We start from the raw sequence: 20,961 nt of genomic DNA, 5'->3' as shown, positions 1-20,961 counted from the left end.
GATGTTTGTGTATTTTCTTACAGCTCTTCTTTCTTATATGAAGGGTAGCATGCTATACTCTTTTGTGCTTTGCTATTTCTCATTTTATAGTATGTCTTAGAAATCACTTCATATCAGTTCATAAAGCTCTTCCTCATTCCACTGTGTATACATATCATGGTTTTTTCAACCACTTTCCTATGAATGGGTATTTAGGTTGTTTCCAATACTTTGTAATTAAAAACAATATTGTAATTAATATATTTCTGTATATATTTTTTAATATTGTTGGAGGTATATCTTCAGGATAGATTCTTAGAAACAGAATTGCTGGCCCCATTGGTTGAAAGGTAAATACATATGTCATTTTGTTAGACACCACGAAATTTCCCTCCAGAAAAATCGTACCAATTTGTATTGCCATCAGCAACGTATAAACAAGTCTATTTCTTCACAGTCTTGCCAAAATGTTTCCACATTCATATTTTCCATTCTGACTAATGAAAAATGCTGAGTGGTGTTAATTTGCATTTACCCAATTTCCAGTGAATTTGAGTATTTTTCATGTTTGAAGGTCATTATTATATCTTTTATCATAAATTGTTCATATAGTTTTCCCATTTTTCTATTCTGTTTTTTTGTCCTTTCCCCCTCATTACTTATACATTTAACAAAATTACTTGGCTATCGTGATAAATAAAGGTTGTAGGAGGACACTGATGGAAGCAGGGAGACAATTGGTGGTTTCAATAATCCAAATGAGAGATAATGCAAGGTTGTCACAGTAAAGGTGGTAAATAATGATCAGATTCCAGGTAAATGGAGAAAATTTCCTAACAGACTAGGGCATGAGAAAAAGAAAAATCAAGATTTACTCCAAGTGTGTACACTTGAACAAGTGGAAGCCTGAATTTGTCATTAACTGAGATAGAGAAGATCTTGGTTGAGGCAAATTGTGGGTGTGGATAATTAGAACCTAGGTTTGGCCTGTGTTAATTTTGAGATGCCCACTGGACTTCTAAATAGAAATGTCAAGAAGGTGGTTGGATACACGATATTGAAGTTCAGAGGAGAGTTCCTGAATATGGGTGGTAATTTGATCCATGAGAACTAGGTGAGACTATCATGACTGAATATAGGTATAAAATAAAAGACATACAAGGACTGAGCTGTATGTAACTCCAATATTATGGATCATGGAGAAGGGAAGGAATCAACCAGGGACTAAGGAGCAACCAATAAGGTAGTAGGAAATCAAGAATATGGTGTCTTGGTAGCAGAGTGAAGAACAAATTTCAATGACAGACTTATAAAAAGTGTCAAATGCTACTGACAGGTCAAATAAGATAAAGACTAAGAACTGACTATTAGATTTAGCAATATGTTGATTGTTGAACACCTTGAGAAAAACAGGTTTAGTGGAGTCGTAAAGACAAAACCCTCATTTGAGAGAATTTCAGAGTGAGAAGTAGGAGTTTGAGACCATCAGTATAAACAAATTTTGAGAACTTTGCTATAAAGAATTCAAGCCACATTTCCATACCATGGAATTTATTATCAGAAGAAATGTGGTGCTTGATGATTCCATGAGCAGCAAAGCCTTAATAGTAAAAGAAGCAGAAAACATCAAAAGGAGAAGGTAAGAAAATGAAATGAAATGAAAATGGATGCAACATGTCTATTAGGATGATTTTAGTTGAATTTATTTTATTTAACAAACATTGATACATTGCTATGTGTCAAGCACTATTCAAGGATTTATAAATACAATTCATTCAATAATCTTCCAATCCTCAAAATTCATTTGAGATTGCCCTTTTTCCAACCTTTAAATGTATTCTGACATGAGCCCACCACTTTACCTTCTCTGTTTATACTGTTTCCCTAAGTGAAGTTTTCCAGACCTATGACTTCAAATAATATCTATTTACTGATAGCCTTTAACTATGTATCTCCTAGCCCCCAAATTTAATGTTTTAGCTTGATGGGAAAGTGAATTTTTAATATTTTAGTTTGTATTTTCAATTTTCCCACAATGGACATGTACTGATTCTTTTATAAAATGTTTAAAATTTTTTCAAAGGAGGTAATAATTCATGAAATTATATTCCCACTGATAGATAAATTAAGACTGACAATTGACCACTGCATCTAGCAACATGGAAGTCACTGGTGTCCTTAACAAGATCCATTTTGGTGGAGTAGGGGGAGAAAAATCTGCCTGGAATAGTTTGGCAGTTCCTCAATGAGTTAGGGTATGACCAGCAATTACACTCCTAGGTATATACCCAAGAGACTTGAAAACATTATGTCCACACCAAAACATGTACCCAAACGTTCAGAGCAACACAGCAACATAACATCCTAGTAGCCAAATGTGTACACAACCCAAATGTCCATAGACAAATGAATGATAAAGTGTGTTATATCCATACAGTGGAATATTACTCAGCAATTAAAAAAGAATTACATACTAATACATGCCCCAACACAGATGAAAACATTAAGCTAAGTGAAAGAAACCAGTCACAAAGGGACATATATTGAATGATTCATTCCATGCATATGAATATCCCAAACAGGCAAATTTATACAGACAGAAAGTGTTGGTGGTTGCCAACGGCTGGGGGAAGGAGGGTCTGGGGAGTGACTGCTAATGGGTATGAGGTTTTTTGGAGGTAATGAAAATGTTCTAATTAGATCATGTTGATGGTTGCACAACTCTGTGAATATAACCACCACTGAGTTGTACACTTCAAAAGGGTGAACTTTATGATATACAAATTATTTTAATAAAGCTGTTACAAAAACCCAAAAAGGCAAGAGAATCTAGCTGATGCTCAGTTTGCATTTGTTCTACTCCTTCTCAGTATTTTCTGACTTATTGTTTTCTATTTTGTTGCCAATGTCGAGGTTTTATTTGACCAACACTACTTCCAGGAATTTGTTAATCATTTAAAAAAAAATAACCCTTTTCTCCCCCTTAATCCCCATCTCTACACCATTCTCCAACTCGCCAAATCAAAGATAACCAGATAGGAAAATGTCTGCCTCTATTATGAAAAACTACACTTTACCACTTTAAAAAGTATTAAATGTGGCCATGGTCATATTTACTTTTCACACAATCCAAGTCACATATGTACATATTCCCCCACACACACAAAAAAAGGAAGCATTTGTCTAGGAATAATAACATATCACTTTAAGCAAACAATACACTATATAGCCTGAATTCTAAAACCCATTTTGTATTATATGAAACTACTTTGTAAAGGTTATAAAACAAATGTCCCTCACTCTTGAGAAATGTTTGAATTTTTAAATAATGCTGCTATAATACATTTTTTCATGAAATTAAAAAAAACTTACAACAATGGTGAGAATGTATCATTTATGGGTAAAGAGACATATAGATATACAAGCCCATTGGAAAAGCTAAGTTTAGAGCTGATTTCCTCTGTTGGATTGTATAATTTAAAAAGTACACAATAATTACCTATTGTTGGAATAACATCTGAGCAATTTAGCTAAATGTACAAACAATAACAAATATTCAAACTTGGGGAATTCAAGTTAAAGTAATAGAAAAATAGAAAACTTTTCCTTCCAAAAAGAGGTATATAGACAAAGATTCAGATACCCCATGAGATTATTCACAAAAGTCATATAATCAACCTTTTCTGTATTCCTTAAATAAAATTTTATAATCAACTGATGAAAAGACAAGTTTAATATTCAAAGACACTTTCAGAATGCATCTATAATTAACTTAATGCAAAAGTATATGAAAAAACACAGCTATTTCACTGGTCTTTACGTATAGCAACATTTCATTATTTTTGGTTCATCTTCTTACGCATTTCTTCAAGAGCTGCTTCTTTTTCTCTCAGCACCTGCTTAAGTCTTCTTATTTTTTCATCTCTAATGGTTTCTTCTAACTCTGGTGGTGTCATGGGGAAAATATCTTCAGTATAGTTTTTACTGAAGGAATGGCTTTGCTCAAAAGCTGTATTTGAACTCAGTGTGCCTTTCTCTTCATTCCCATGGGTAGAGTGTTCTACCTCAGATCTCTTTTCTTCCCTGGTTTTGTTGCGGCCTCTGAGAATGTTATGGTGTGATACATTTGAAGTTGGTAAAATACTGCTAACGAGTTGGGAACTGGTGACATTAGTTCCTCCATTTACAGTTGTGTTATAAACACTCTCAGTTCTTCTCTTCTTTGTGTGATCCATCTTCTTATTGGTTTTTGCTTTTCTTTTCTTATCAAAACCCTGTTGCAATGTTGAGTAAGATTCCAAAAGAAAAACAAAATATTATTGCTGAATAGTGTGCTCTCGAATTTAACAAAGTTTGCAGATACAAATATTTAGTCATTAAATTCAACTCAACAAAATATAATTCACATATTCCTGCTTAAGTCAAATATTAGAAGCTATATTGATCTACTATGAAAACCTAACAACCATTTGTGAAGAGCATAAGAAACAGAATTTATTTATTTATTTTCTCCTCTGCAGAGTAGGCACATAGGGAAGATTATCACTGGGAAAGGTTGACCGGTTTCAGATCTGAAGTTCAGGATATTATACAATAATGAAATATTTATAAGTAGAATGACAGTAAGCAAAGTTATAGGGATTTTATTTTCATCATCATTGTGTAGATTTCTTAAGATGTTTAAATTAAAGTAATACTTCAGTGAGTATCTGCATGCTTATATTTTCCCTGCATTTCTGTCATTTCTTTTCTTTTCTTTTCCTTTTTTATTTTTTTTGGCCATGCCATGTGGCTTGCGGGATCTTAGTTCCCTGACCAGGAATTGAACTGGGACCCTCAGCAGTGAGAGCTTGGAGTCCTAATCACTAGATTGGTAGGGAATTCCCTAAAGCAACATTTTTAATTAACTGGGGATGCATTTTTACCTGTGCATATATGGTTCTTCTTAACATTGTTTTAGTATAATACATATACATGCAAATTTGGTAACAACTATCATTCATATTAATGCACAAGACTAAAAAAAAATCAAGAAAATACATTCATATATCTTTGGAGTACCTACAAAGGACACTTTAAAAATCTATTACCTGTTTTCTCCCTTCCTCCTTCACTATAAACTCTGTCTCTTTGTAAGTATCACTTTTCACCAAACAGCTAAAGGAATCAAAACCTCCTCCAGAGCCCAAATGGTGAGGAATCCGAGTAAGGCACACGCTCAAATCTTTAGTGAGACCAAATATCTTTCTAAGTTCAGCATCATTGTTCAGATATGATGCCTTATTGCTTCTTCCTTGGGAATTGTTCTTGTCATTTCTTTCTTGAGTAACTTTTTCTAATGTTGATGCCATCTCATTCTGGATCTGGAAATAGGAAAAGAAAACACACAAACAATACTGCCAATTACTTAAGCTATTTTATCAGACTAGCAACTAAGTGATTACCTCATCTTACTTAAAATGCTATGCTTTAAAGTCCTAAATGATTGGATTGTATTACTCTTGCCTTACCACCCACACTTGAAAAGCTGAACTTAACTGAGCAAAACCAAAATGTTCTCCTACAATTTTACTTTCTTGTACTAGGAAAGTAACAGGTAGTTAATTCTCAAACAAATGAAATGAGAATACAGACTAATGACAAGTTAAAAATAATCAATATAACATCATGTTGGAAATTGTCATCTTTTGGAAAACTCTTATAGCTTTAATCAATTTGTACTTAATCAGAATTTACCTCCTTACATCTCTGGAGTTCATTGAATTCTGTACTGAAGGGGAGAAATACTGAACATTATTAAGTAGACCTCTAAGAAGGAAAATGTGGGTACAAATATTTAGTGATTACACATACACATATCTTAAGTAGAACAGAAGGATAACTATGTGGATATGTTGAGTAATTGAATGATTCAGAAAGAAGGACTAAAAAGAGGAACAGGAGACTTGTATACTAAAAACACAAAAAACAACCAAACAACCCAATCAAGATGTTGATAAATTCTTTTTCCACAAATGACTGAAAGGTATTAATTAGCCATGTCCTGCCCCTTCTACCGTCTACCTAAAAAAGTTGCCAGATATCTCCCTACCACCACAAAACAAACAAACAAATCCCAGCACTGCTCTGTGCATAATATTAATCTCTTCATATACTAAAAGTAAGCTCTTAAGTATATATGTATGCATGTATATGTATTTATGTGTACCAAGATAAGTATGTGTCTGTGTATATATATATATATATATACACACACACACACACAATTTTACTAAGCTTTGAATTCACATTATCCTTCTCCAACTCTTCTAAATCTTGTTGCTCTGTGATTTGTTTGTTTAATTTTGCTTTGAAGACTTGGCATGCCAAATGATTCTAGAGAAAAATACTGCTTCAGCTCTCTCTATTACACTCCTCAAACATTTCCTTCAGATGAAAGCTTTGACTTAATTAAGCATTCATGTGCGTATGGTATGTGTGTGATGAAGAGGAGGATGGGAGAGGAGGGAAAGAGAGGTATCATAGATAACTAACTTTGAGAATTAAGAAAGAAAAATTTTCTATATACATAGATAAAAAGAACACCCTAACATGGGAAAATTACCTTTGGTTCTTGGTCTCTGAAAACACACTGTTGTGAAGTAACAGTTGTTGCATCAACAGAGGAACTTATTTTCTCTATGCTGTGGATGATATTTCCTTTTCTGGGGGAATTCTGTCCTGTACTAAATCCATCTGGAAAGTCTGGCTTTGAGAATAAAGTCTTACTGTGCTTTAAGTAGTTAATGGATTGGTTCATACTATGTGGGTCTGGGGTAGAAAGAGATGGTTTCTCCACTTTCTTATTCTTCTCTGCCCTTAGATTGGCCATGGAAGCAAGCTGGGTATTTGAAAGTGATTTTGTCTCCATCTGGGAAGATTTACTTTTAGCCAAAACAATACTTACAACCTCTCTGGATATTTCTGTGACTGGACTTGAACTTACTATCTGTGATGTATCTTTTCTTGGTGGAATATCAGGAGAAACAGAATTCTCTTGGTCAATTTGTGATGGCAAAACATCTGTCCCCTTTTTAGCCAATAGATAGACTTTCCCATTAAACATAACCAAAGCATTATCTTTAATAGGCATACTTTTGGATTGTGTCCCACTAGGACTGATGGTACTCAATGGTGGCAAATTTACAGTATTATCTCCCAAACTTTTCCTATCTACAAAAGTTTTTAAAATCTTTGAAGCCACATTATTTGAAGATTTAACAGGAACAAGAGATGGAGTGCAAGGCTGTAGATTCTCTTGAAAAATCCATTTCACTGGAGCAGCTTGAGAATGCTGACCACCTTTTAATTGTGTCTCTTTAGCAACATTCATTGGAATCTGTGTGGTGTTTAGTATCATTGGCTTTGCTATTTCTGTAACAGGTTTTGGGTAAATGTTTTGAAAGTTCTTGGTAACTACATTTTTCACTGTATTTACAGGAGATACATAAATAACAGTTGGTATTTGGGAGGCCTCAACTGTTCCTGAGGTACTTGTGGTTGCAGTTGCAAGTATCTTTTGCTGAACTGAAGGAGGCAATGAAGACGCTGGTACAGATTTCACTTCAGCATGGGCTGGAATCTGTAAATGATGCCCAGAAGGCAAAACCGGAGACTTCACAGTCATTGGAAGACTCTGGGTATTTACTAAAATATAAGATGAATCATTTTGTGTTGAGGAGGGAGAAACAGCAAACGTTTGCATGGTGAGTCCATCAATTTTCACACCATGCCTCTGAACTTTAGAAACTGATGAGGTAAAATTTTCAGTTCCCACAGAAGTAACTCTAACTTTTTCTGCTGTGTCTACTGTTCTTGTAAGAAAATAGTTTGAAGAACTGGCTGGCTGAAAAATGGGCAATTGAACTGATGCACTTGTGGAGGAGCTGGAAATCTGAGTCTGAAAAGTAACTTGAACTGGATTTCCTGTATTCCCTTTCAAAGCATCAGACATGACTGTAGATTGAACTAGTGGTATAAGATTTCCAGAGGAATTAGGAATTGGAAGTAATTGCAGAAGATTTTTTCCATCCGAGCCAATCGTCTGAACTACTTGGTACATGCAGCCTGAAACACTTAAAAGAACATCGAGTAAATAAATACAACATACTACATGGTATATACATTTTATTTAAAAACAAGTATTTGCAAATACTATGTTTTAAAAATAAAAATTTATAAAATATAATAACGTAAGTATGTAATTTGTCACTTTGAGTTTTCAAAGTGAAATACTGCAAAAGAAAGAGTTTGAAGAAGTAGAAGAGATAATCAAAGGTATGGTCAGCTTTGATACAGATCTCCTCACATGATTAGGCAATGGGTATAAGATATTAGCATTTATTCCTAAAAGCAGACTTTTTAAAGTTTTACCCTGTATAAAATTTCAGCTACTAGAATATGCTCCTCTTAAACTATTAGCATCCTTCCTTCTTTTCCTTAAATTCTTTCCTCTAGTCCTTCTCCTTTACTATTATTGACCAGGATTCTTATTTTACCTCCATTTATGCTTATTCTATTTCCCTCACTTTTTTCTCCCCCTACCCAATCTGTTCTGTATTCTTCCCACTGATAATGACAAGTTCTACTGTCAGCCATTCTTTTGCTTAAGGCATCTCTTAAGATGATACCTTAGTTCGCCACATTTCTGGAGACTAAACTGAGTTACTCATGTAGGAACCAGTTTCTTCTTTGATTTATTGTTCCAGCATGTTTGATGTTTGGTGTTAAATAGCTCTTGGTATGGCAATTACTCATATTAGTTCCAATTGTCAGTCAACCCGTATTTATAATAGCAACATCATTTCAGCTGAATGGTTTTCAGTGAATGTGGAATACACTGGAAGTCAATAATTTTTTTAACTTAGCCTATTTTAATTCTATTAAAAGTTATCAGCTATTACTTGGCACAGATTATCTGATTTTTTTTAAAAAATCCAATACTGATCTGTATCTGTTTGTACAATCATTTGTAGATTACTTAAATGCAGACACCTCAAGTTATACCTGAAACCACCCTTCAGTTCTTGGAAAATACTAAACCCTCATGGGACTCAGGGTAGTCACACATGCTACTTATTCTTCACCCACCCATATACTCAACTCTCAACATAAATGATACTTCCCAGAAGATATATTCTCTGGCCACCTTAACTACCCTTGCTCTTCCTTCACAGGTAATAATATTACATCTGTTAGTTTCCTTCATGGTACATATCATAAGTTGTCATCATATATTAATGGATTTTTTCCACTGGTCTACATATTGTCTCTCATACTAAATTCCAGCAATATGGGTACAGAGTCCATGTCCTATAGACCCAATATGGCCTTACATGGCTAAGATTAAATGAAAAAAATTTAAGAATGAAAAATAATAATAATTAGAATTCTCAGTAGTGTAAAGGTGTGTTTTTCTGCCTATAGGTGTTTTTAAACCTTCAGGTATTAATACAAATCAAAGCCAAAAATTCTATGCATCTTAGGAAGCACTGGATTTAGTTTTACCTTTCTGCAACCCCAAATAACATAATTATATCCTTATAAATATTTAAAAGTTTTCTGGCCCTTTGATAGCACTTCAAAATGTTATATTTACTTTCAATAAACTAAAAGTTAATCTCTAAAGAAGTGTGAACATAAAGAAAAGTACGAATTCTTGCTTTGACAGCTTGAAGAAGAAAACCCACCTTCACCTCCTCCCTATCCCCCAAAAAGCAAATATAAACTGGATCAGAACTTAATTTATTAAACCAAAATTTACTGAGTGTCTGTTATGGTTTAGGCACCAGACTCAGTTATGTAGCTCAGTAAGCTACAGCCTGGGGCCAAGTCTGGCCCTCTCCCTGTTTTTGTATAGTACACAAGCTAAGAATGGTCTTTATATTTTAATTTTAAAAAATCACAAAAATAACATTTTGTGATATATGAAAATTATGTTTCAAAACTCTGTATCCATAAATAAAGTTTTATTAGTACACAGTCACACACATTTTTTTATGTGTTGTACATGGCTGCTTTCTGCTGCAACAACAGAGTTAAGTAGTTGCAGCAAAGATCACGTGGCCTATAAAGCCAAAACATTTACTATCTGGTCCTTTACAGAAAATGTTTGCTAGCCTCTAAACTAGTTCAACCCACAATCCCTAAAAGAACTTAAAATGCTGGGTACATGGACATGTAAATAGGCAATTTTTATTGAGATAAATGATGTACTTGGAAGAGTACAAAAATGCTCACTCCTTTTCTTTAAACATTTTCTTCCCAAGGTTTCCTAGATATGACATACTTCTATCACTGTAGTGACTCTTCAGTCTTCTTTGCCAACTCATTCTGCTTGAATCAACCTTAAAATGTTGGAATTCACCAAAGCTTAGAGTAAATTCTTCTCTTCTTACTCTGTAAGCTTTCCCCCAGATGATTTATTTTATATGCATGATTTCAACTAAACTACCATTTATATATCAACAATTCAAATAGTTATATCTTAGCTCCTTTGAGATTCAGGCTTATATGTCCAACTTCCCTCTTGACATTTCCATTCAGAATCTCAAATGCACCTAAAACTCAACATGGTCTTTTCCAGTGTTTTTCCTTCAGTAAATGGCATCTGAACTATCTTAGATGCCTAAATCTGAACAAGTAATTCCAACTTTCTTACCATCTGTATTCAACCTATCACAAAATCCTGTTGATATTAACTCCTAAATGTCTCTTGACCTATTCAATCGTTTACAAATCAATTGTTCCCACTCTAGTCCATCTCTGGCTTGGTCTATTATGGTAGCTTCATAACTGGTCTTTTCTTCAGTCTACCATCTCCTCTTCAAATTACTCAGCACTCTAACGCCAGCCCTTCCCAGCTTAAAACATTTCATCAGCTTCCCACTTTCTTTGAGTGGTAGAAAGAAAATCAAGAGATTCTGATGCAATGGAAGCCAAAGGAAGAGAGAGTTTCAAAAAAATTGGGCAATTCTATTGAAAGTTTCTGAGAGGCCAAGTAGGATGCAGGTTAAAAATGTATACTGGAATTAAGGGCATGAGGATCATTGATGGCTTTAAAAGAGCAGTTTGGTGAGGAAAGAAGTTGGTAGGAGTGAATATGAAGACAACAAGGATAGACAACTCTTTTATGAACTTTGACTGTAAGAGGAACAGAAAAACTGGAAAGCAGCTGGAAATTAAATGGGGTCAAAGAAAAGTTCTTTTTTTCTTTTTCTTTTTTAATGTTAGGTGAACTAGAACATAAATGCTCATGTGAGTCAATGAAAGGAAGAGACTGGTAATAAAGGAGAAAGAGGGGTAATTAATAATGTAAAATTTGAAAAGGAGGTAGGAAATTGAGACCATAAGACAGTTGAAGGGACTGAACCTTAAAGAGAGCTGGAGAAGTATGTCTTTTCATCGGAACTGGAAGAGAGGTTAGGTGCATTTGCAGGTAAATTTAAAGCTTTGGTGTTAGAAGGTTGAGGTAATTCTGATCTAGTGGCTTTTACTTGCACTATGAAATAAGGATATGACATCATTTGCTAAGAAGAGCAAAAACAGGGAGAGATTTGAGGATAATCAAAAAGATTTGAAACAGTCTTTGTGAAAAAATAAGCTGACCTCAGAAAATATCAGGCAGTGTTGATGGCCCAGGGAGATAGGTAATGATCATGAATTCATAGTAATACCAACCTGTGCTCATGAGAGTCTCCTTGTTTCACCAGGTATAGGCAGAGAAAGTAAATCACTAAGTTCATCCAAGATTGGGGTGGCTTCAGAAGGGTATAACAAAAATCAAAGAGGAGCAAAAGATTTTAGGGTACTGAAAAAAATTACCAAATGATGAAATACAGAATCTATACTAGATGGGAAGGAAATGAGAACATAAAAGGCTATTGTATAGGGAGAAAATAAAGGGAATGGACTGAGGGCCAGATAAAGAACAGTCAGAGTGGGAATACTTAAACAACTAAGCTAAAATATAGGAACTGGTGTTTGGAAAGCAGGATGCCTAAATCAAGAATTTTGTAGATGCAGCAATTTCATCTGATAACAAGAACTACAGAAGTGGATAGCTGGTGATAGAATGGAGAAAACACTGAGGAAAAAGATCTTTGTACTGAAAGACCAGGTGACAAAGAGGTTATCCATACAGATGCTAAAGTTATGTAGGATTAGAGAGAAGATTGGGATGTGGGTGCCAAGTTCAGTGACAGAAAGTTGGTAGATGGTGTTAATGAACCATAGTTAGGACCATCTACCAACTTTCTGTCACTGATATGCCAAAAAGTTGACTTGAAGTCCACTGTCTTCTGCAATCTATTTTCTTTCCCATTATTCTACGACACCTTATTCTCAAAGATTATGAAATATGTCCGCACAGTTAAATCTGGCTTTACTCTATACTCATTCCCTAGGTGCTCTCTGCTGAAATTAGCACTGGTAGCTAATTATCCCTCCATCTTGAACCTCTTTCTACTACGATTTCCATTGTGTACAATATTTCTTGTCTTTCTTAATGTTCCCTTTCTTATTCATTTTCTGCATTTTAAGTATCCAACTATGACTTCTCCCCAAAGTACAGTTCTTGACCCCATTTTTTCTTTAACACATTCTTCCTTTGTAAATCAACCATACTTCAATAAAAAAATAAAATTTAAAAAAGGCATTCTTCCTTAAAGAGTGCACCAAGGTAATAGTTCAAAGCTTCAACTATTACCTTCAACTATCTCTTCTGCAATGATGACTCTCACATTATATCCTTTTATTCTATCCCCTAATATTGACCTCAATTCCGTATTTGTGATGTCTGACCAAACATTTTCACTTTTAATACCATTACTTTAAAGTTAAAATTACTCTGTACTGAAAACTACTACTCTATCTTACCATCCAGTCATGTGTCAGCACTACTGTTTTCCAGGTCACTTAGGTCTTAAATCACCTCGTAATCTCTATCTTTACCACCCTCTTTATTCATCTTTAATTCACCCATAGTACTTTGTATAGATGCTTACAAAGGATAAACATGCAATAAATGTATACTGAATGAATCACCAAGTCTATAAAGTCTTTTTTTTCTTTTTTACAGCTCTTACTCATATTCCCTTTCTTCACCTTTGCCACTTCTACTTGCTAGATCAGACCTGCATCACCTTGTATCTAGTCCTCATTATCTCATTCCTGTGTTTGGCTCTGACTTTTAAACTCATTTTTCTGACTGTGGCCATTATCATTATGTATCTCTGGCAGACTAAATCATTGTTTTCATCCTGTTACCTCCTTGCTCAAAGTTTCAGTAATTCATCATTGCCAACTCAGCCTGACATGAAAATCATCTACAATCTAGCCCCAACCAATCTCTACAATAGTACCACCTAGAACATCTCAGCATAAAATCTCTGGTCCTACCAGAAAGGTCTCTACTATTCTGGATTGTCTCATGTACATTATTTACTGTAAGTATTCTTTAAGGTTTTTTTTTCTTCTCTAACAATTTAAAACATAGTTATAAACTGAGGATCAATCCATCTTCTCCATGAAATATCTGCTAGTCACTCAAACTCATATTAATTTCTTCCAAGTTGGAATCCCTAAAGCACTCTCATTGGTGCCACTAATGCTAGGAGTTACATAATGCCTTCTATAAGGCCTTTGATCTATTAGTTAATTTAAAAAAATTAGTAAAGTATTTTTTTCCTCAGTGAGCTTGAAACCCCTTATGGTCAGAGACTATATCATTTATTTTGTAACTGTTCTTCCAATACCAAGCACAGTAGGCCCTCAAAAAATTATATAAAAAATAAGGCAGCTCTTTCAAATATTTCAAATATATTGAAATGTCTCAATACCTTTACTGTTTAGTCTCATTTAGTTTATGTACTTCATTTGTCAGTAACACCTGGCTAACACATTAGAAGCTTCAACAGAGCAGAACACACGCTTTTATAATTAATTATTTGCATGGGGCAAACACATTTTAATTGGCATATTAGTTAAACAAATCACACAGAATTCTGATACTTCATTCACATACTTTATTATATGGCCCCTATATTTCCACTTTATAAAAACATTTATATTGCACAAACTCTTTTCAAATCTAATCACGGATTTTTCCTCTCTTCTTCATTTCCCCTCCAAAAAAGGGAAGGAAAATACAGTTTCTTCTATGTCAGTATATCAGTAGAGATTCATACAATCTACCAGAGACCATAAATTCCTTAAGGGTAGGTTATTCTATTCATATCTATATTCTCTACACCTAATAGAGCAACTGGCACACTGTAGACAATATTGGCTGAATTGAATCCTACAAGCTCTGATTTTTAAAAAGTCTGTGATTTCCTAGTAACAAATGGAATGAGTTCTAAAAATTAAACTGAAATGTAGAATGCTAAGGAAAGAAGTGATAAATCAGGGTGAAATTCATACTTCTTCAATCAACATATATATTTTTCAGCTATAGGAGAGATCTTCCACTTAACATACTAAAACCCTATAAATATTCTGTTTTCTTAAAGATCATATTCTGTTAGCTAAGGTTAGAACTAAAACTAAAACCGGACTTTGCATCCCACGCTCTGGTTAGGTCACTTAAAAAAAAGAGTAATCAACATGCTAATTACTTTAAACCAACTAGGATGTGAACTAAGAAACTACACTGGAAAACTAATACAGTTTAAGGCTTTAAAAGAGAACACAGGAATACATTAGAAAGATTATGGGCTTCTAATCCTGGCTTTTCCAATTATTAGTTGATTGACTTTGGTAAATTTACTTAACCTCTTTGAATCTTTCTTCATTTGTAAAGGTTTGCTATAATTGGTTGGGATTCTAATAAGCTCCCAATATAGGCTAGATATCATCTTCCACAAAAATATATAATTGGTGTTCAAGAACAAGTAAATGAATCAGATAATCTTTTGAAAATGTGAGAAATTTAATAAAAGATATATTAAACATACTTATAATATTATATAACTTCTGACATTTTTGACTATTCTAATTTTGAGTGAAGCATTTACAGATTAGATATGGAATGATAAAAATTTTGCAGGTTACTGAACATTTCGTAGATAATTTTGCAAAATTTTCAACTGCTAAGAGACTTTCTTCCATCTTACACTCTCTGATTCAACATTATGTACATACATAACATACACAAGTACATAATGTAATAATATATATGATAATATTTACCATATAATATTATATACATAATAGATATGTTATTGTAAACAGTTGTCATTAACTCTAACCCTAATAAACAGTCCAACAAGGTAGGTATTGCCATTCCTATTTTATAGTTGAGAAAATGAAGATTTAGTAATATTAAATAACTTATTCAGAGACATGCTTTCTTGGGCAATCCCATGCATTTTCTTGTATTTACTTTAGCATAACCCTAATATAACAGGGTCCCAAAAATTCATGAATAAACTGAGAGATTAATGAGAAATAGATTTCAGTTAGCCTTATGGTATGTGTGTCTTTCTCTCTCTCTGCCTCTCGTACACACACACACACACACACACACACACACAAATCACAAAAGCTAAGACAATAACACTTACACTGTACAAAACTAAATGCACACTGAACTGACAATGAAACATTATCTGTCTAACCAAACCAAGCCCCCTGCTGAGGACACCCATTTTAGCTCCCTATTTAAGAACAAAGGGTCAAAGGCAGATAGAAGCCAATGGTCTATCACTCTCTATTTTCAGCTCTGACCCTGCCTGAGTTTCAGATTCAAATATCTCACTGATTGCTTTCTTGGTGTGTTCCTCACCTCAATTAATTTACCAATATCTACCCAGAAAATTGGCATCATAATTGATCCACTTTTCTTCATGCCAATTCACTGACAAGGTCTGCCTATTTTCCTTTCTATATTTCTTTGAATCCAACCCTTGCTCTACATTAGCTAGTGCAGGCTCTCTGAATATCTGAAAGGACAACTGAAATAGAATCCTTATATGCCTGACCCCTCACCCCCAAATCCACACTACCATCAGTTACCTAAAACGACACCTGACCATGACAGTTCTTTTCTTAAAATCCTCTGAAGGCTCTCCAACAGATGAAGTCTAATCGTTTCAGCAAACCCTTAAGAGCTCTCTATTTATCCCACTTATTACTAGTAATAAGTCATACTGCTGTTTTTTTTAATCAATTCCCTCTTCCTGGCATAGCCTGCATTCATCTTTAATTGGACAGCTGATACTTACATTCCCCAACTCAGCCACTCCAGAAACCTTTCCTACAATTCCCTTTCTGTATGCCCTCACAGCATCATCCTGTATATAACACTATTAAAACGTGTATTACATCATATCCACCTCTAGACTTAAGGTTTTTCATGGGCATGGCCCATATCCTACTCTTTAGTCAGTCTCTCAATTTAGCACAGTCTGTCACATAGCAGGCACTCAGTGAACGTTTTTTAACCAAATGTTTGAACGATACAGATAATAAGTGGTGACGCAGAATATGAACCTAGGTCTCTGTGACTCTACCTTGTTTCTGTAACTCTACCAAGGTCTTTGTAACTCTACTGTACCATTCTGACCCCTGCTTTGCTCTTTGCATATGAAGTTCAAATCTAAATAAACTTAATGTTTACTGTCACAAATATCTTCCAGATTTTTCCTTTGTACTATACGATTAAATTTGGGTTTTACATTTTATGCACTGATGAAGAGATACTTTTTAAACAATAAACATTCTGTATCACATTACTGAAAAACTTTACAGCAGGAAAGAAGTAACTCAAGAAAAATTCAAGTACCTACAGAAAATAATAAAATCATATAGTCATTTTAAACTTATGAAAAAATGATTTTGTACCATCAAAATATAAGAAAATATAAGAAATATAAGAAAATGAAGCTTCCAATAAACTAAAGAGATGACATTAATCCAACTATTTGCAAAAGTATATTTGGACATCATGCAGATTGTTACTTATAAAAAAGAATAGAATCAAATATGCAATCAATAACCAAAGTAAATGTCAAATTGTTTCAGAAAGGCATCTTGTAAATGTCTGAAGTATGTGATTTAAAATCTAGAGGATTTGAATAAATGCATTCAAAAATGATAAAAAATAATGCATAAACCAATGAGTTAATGAACTCCAGATAACTGATGAATGTAACTAAAACAGAATTCAACATGTAATGTTTTAAAAATATAGATAGCCAAAAGAAGTAGAAACTGGATAATAGAGTTAAATTACACAATACACAAAAAGTAAGGTTCTTACTCTATCTAATTTCTGATATTGAAAAAGAATGCAATCCTGAAACAAATTATGTTAAATTAGGGTAAATCAGATGTTATAAAATATCCAGGTACTAAAACAAGATAGAAGAAATGAACAATCATTAAAGACTAATTCTATTTTTGAATATCTATACAGGGCACTACCTCTGCCTTCCCCTTCAACTTCCACCAAAAATAAGCCAACAAAAAACATACATGCACAAAAGCTGGCTCTTGTTAAGATCTGAAATACAGTGGTTCTTTCTTGGCAGTTCTTCCATATGGTTTTAGCTCAACACTTTTGGTGACCATTTATCTTTAGAATATTATGCATACTTTTTTAAAGTGTTTATTACAATTAGGTTTTATAGCTACTTGTAACTACCTACTTCCTGGGCTAAAATTTGTACAGAAGTAAAGTTGTATCCTTACGATAATAATAATAGCTAACATTTAAATAATGCTTTTCTATTTTTCCTACACTAAGTATTTTAGTATATTCATTCTTTTAATCCTTAAAATACCTCTAGGTGCTCTTATTTACAGACTGGAAACCAGGTCACTTGGCCTCACAAATAGTAACTAGCAAAGCTAGCATTAAACCTAGTGAGCCCGATTTTCTTCAATCATAAATGCTCTTCCATGATTTTTATATCTCCATTTCCATGCTTTCTTCTTCACATTTTCCTTCTGCAGGGACTCGTTAACTTTCTTCTCGCCGCTTATTATATACCCACAAACCATGGAGAGTACAACTTAAAATATTCTACCATAGCAAACAATTTTGTTCCAGTTTTATTTCTTCTTGATTAATATGAGCTTAAAAAAACCCACTGAGTTAGTGATAAACTATTGTCTAAATTTACAAATAAGTGTCTAAGAAATACTAGAATCTCCCCCTGACAAATGTAGTTCCTCTACATAAACATCCAATTCGAGACGACATTCTCATTACACCTGCTTCGAATACGCTGTTCGAAGGGATTAACTTTACATGATAATTTCTCTATGTTCACTTTTCTTTATCTTCAAATAAAGCTATTATTCGAAATTTTAAAAAAATCCATTCCCTTATTCCAGAACAATTTTTCGGTTTCTATATTCATATACTCTTATCAATTACACAAAAATATGTCCTTTCCTTCTCACTAACTCTCTTAAATTACAGCTATTTTCCCTGAAGGTCCAGCGCCACCTGAGCTGCACTTGCTAATCCGCGCGGATTGCTGCGTGTTTTTCTGCGAGTGCGCGAGAATCTTCCAGAAGATTTTGCTCACACAGGCGCGCCGGCCATGTTGATTTTCCTCTCCCGTGGAGATCTACTCTGTCAGCCTATGAAACTTCAGACGCTGGAGTCCTGCGGAGCCAGGGCAGAGGCTGACTGCGTCAGGCTCTGAAGAGGTTTTACGTTTCCGACAGGGATGTGCTCTAAGGGCTCTAAGTGCCAAACTGCCGCGAACTTCCCCTGGAGTGCTCACCCAGCGGGATCAAAGGCATCTGAATTGCAGAACGTCAGGAAACGACGGCCGACTCGACATCCTGCTAAGAGACGGGCGAGGTGCGGCCATGTCGAGGGAGATTCGAAACCGGTACTTACCAGTGCGAGGCGTTGCCTGACTTTTCCTCTGTAGGTTTCAGGAAGACCCTCTGTAGGTTATTGGACATTTTAGAGGAGTGGAAGGGACCAGTACATCCAGGAAAGGGGGCAGTGTCGGGGCCGAGGTCCTCCAAGTGGCGAGAACCAGAGCGAGAGAATGTAGGGATGGAGTTGCCCCGTAGCAGCTCAGAGAGGTTAGAAGCTGAAAGGAGAGCGACGGCGGGCTCTCGAGAGGGCGTATCCTGAGGCTTCGGATGGAGGCGGCGCAGCCACCAGAAACCGGAAGAATCGAAGAGGCTGACGGGGCGGGTCCGTCCCTAACCTCTGAGAAAACAGCCCTGAGTCTCCGCCTCCTCAGCGCCTAGGAGATCGCTCCAGAGTCACCGGGAATCAGCGCGGGAGGCGTGGCCTTAATGGCGCCGCACCTATCGGTGCCGGGTCAGTGGTGAAGACCAAGCCAGACGGGCTCGGCCGACCCCGCCCACCAAGGCCGCCAGCGAGAGCAAAGCTCAGCCTAGCAGCTTCCGGTATCGCCACATCCGGTCGCCAAGGTGAATGGCTCGCTAACGCCCCGCCCTTATGCTGCGATCCAATCGCAGGTGATGTTTGCTGTCTTTTCTTCCGGATCAAGTAACGAATCGCCAAAGAAAATTCTCCAGATACCTACGCAAAATAAAATGTTTCCGGGGTCAATCGCAAAGTTTCTGCCTTTGTATTCGCCGCTAGTGTAAGTTTCCTCTCCCGCCAGTGCTTTAAAAGACATCGGAGCGCTCTTTTGAAGCCATATGCGCTCCTGGCGTGAGAAAATTTTAGACGCCTGCCTGTGGCAAGCGCCTGTATTATTGCTACTTCCTGAGGGTTTCTTGGTTTTTTTCCTTTCTTGAAGCTTTGCCTCGAGATTTAACCTAATCTCTCTCTCCACCCCACCCTTAATTCTCGCTCGAAATTACTTATTGTCATATAGTTAACTACTTGATTCTCTAAAAGTTTAATTCCCCATATAGACTTACTTTTTGGCATCTTTATTTGGATCTCCAGAGAAAAACTTTGCAGAAGTCTCTTGATTCCCGCTGTTAAAATCTCTTATCTGAGGAACAGGTTAAGTCTCTGGCTTCAGCTGGGACTAGAAGGAAGTTGTGGGAGGAGTGGTTTAGGAGATCCAGTTTTATCAGCTAGAGGCAGTAAAAATGTAAACTGGCTCAAATTTAGGAGATTGATGTATGGTAGCCAAGTTAAAAGGTTTATTTTGGTTTTTTTAAAATGCTGGGTACTCATTCTCCTAACTCCTTAATCAGCTAGTACTGATGAAAGATCTTGATGTTCTGATACAGAACGTAATACTTTTTAACTACTGTTCATTCTTTGTTAAAGGTTAATTTTAGCGATGTCGAATCCTGTGTGTAACTGGCATTTATCTTTCAGACAAATATTTCCCATACTAAAGAGGGGGCAGAGTGGTGAGCCCTTAATACTGTCTTGGTTCTGATCATCATCCTATCTGTGAAAGCAAAACTACTTGAACGAGTTGCCTATTCCTGGCTTGTTACATTTTCTCACCATTCATTTCTTAACTTTGCAGTTTGGCTTCTCCTCATATCCAACAGCACTTCTAATAAATGAAACTCATTGTCACAGATTGGGTTCCCTGGGAAGCAGACTCTTGAGATGGACTTTGGTGTACCTGAAGTTTATTAGGGATCAGTATCTGTAGAAGGGAAGAAAAGGGAGCAAAACTCGGCAGAGGGAGACAGTGGGTTGTGACGCCCAGTCTCAACAAAGGCCTTAGACTATCCCACATAGAGCTCTAAAATTAAGATGATCTTTTTTTTTTTTTTTTTAAGATGTACTTCTGAAGTTTTCCCCAGTGGGATGCAGGCTTTGCCAAGGAAGTATGCATGACCTTAGGCAAGGATGATCTCCTTAGCCAAAGTAGTTCCTCAAGGTGGCTGATAGCTGAGGCATGTCTGCTGGCAGCACTCCAGCAACTGGCAGAATAAGACCTTCATTTCGCAAGGGAGGTCTGGGAGATGCATCAGAGTGTCCACTGTACTCATTAAACCACTCATTTAGCTGTTTCAATTGATACT

At 35.6% G+C, this 20,961-nt stretch overlaps 1 protein-coding gene across 2 annotated transcripts; it reads right to left on the bottom strand.

Annotated features, from left to right (window-relative positions):
- Positions 1 to 3,562: 3,562 nt before the first annotated feature.
- LRIF1 (ligand dependent nuclear receptor interacting factor 1) lies at positions 3,563 to 19,329 on the bottom strand. 2 transcript variants are annotated; one of them, XM_029230372.1, is made up of 4 exons: positions 18,875 to 19,329; positions 6,584 to 8,093; positions 5,070 to 5,342; positions 3,563 to 4,253 (listed from the first exon to the last, which is right to left on the bottom strand). In XM_029230372.1, exons 1-4 carry the CDS (start codon positions 18,940 to 18,942, stop codon positions 3,816 to 3,818), a joined length of 2,289 nt encoding a protein of 762 aa, XP_029086205.1. In that variant the 5' UTR covers positions 18,943 to 19,329; the 3' UTR covers positions 3,563 to 3,815. The 2 variants fall into 2 exon arrangements, with proteins under 2 accessions (XP_029086205.1, XP_029086204.1); XM_029230371.1 differs by lacking the exon at positions 6,584 to 8,093 and having other exon boundaries at positions 3,669 to 4,253; positions 18,875 to 19,145.
- Positions 19,330 to 20,961: the final 1,632 nt, after the last annotated feature.

Source organism: Monodon monoceros, unplaced genomic scaffold (assembly GCF_005190385.1).
Source record: "Monodon monoceros isolate NGI ecotype Baffin Bay Population unplaced genomic scaffold, NGI_Narwhal_1 Super_Scaffold_18, whole genome shotgun sequence".
Classification (NCBI taxonomy): domain Eukaryota; kingdom Metazoa; phylum Chordata; class Mammalia; order Artiodactyla; family Monodontidae; genus Monodon; species Monodon monoceros.
The sequence above is the reverse complement of the archived record's forward strand: the minus strand, read 5'-3'. Positions and strand labels throughout refer to the sequence as shown.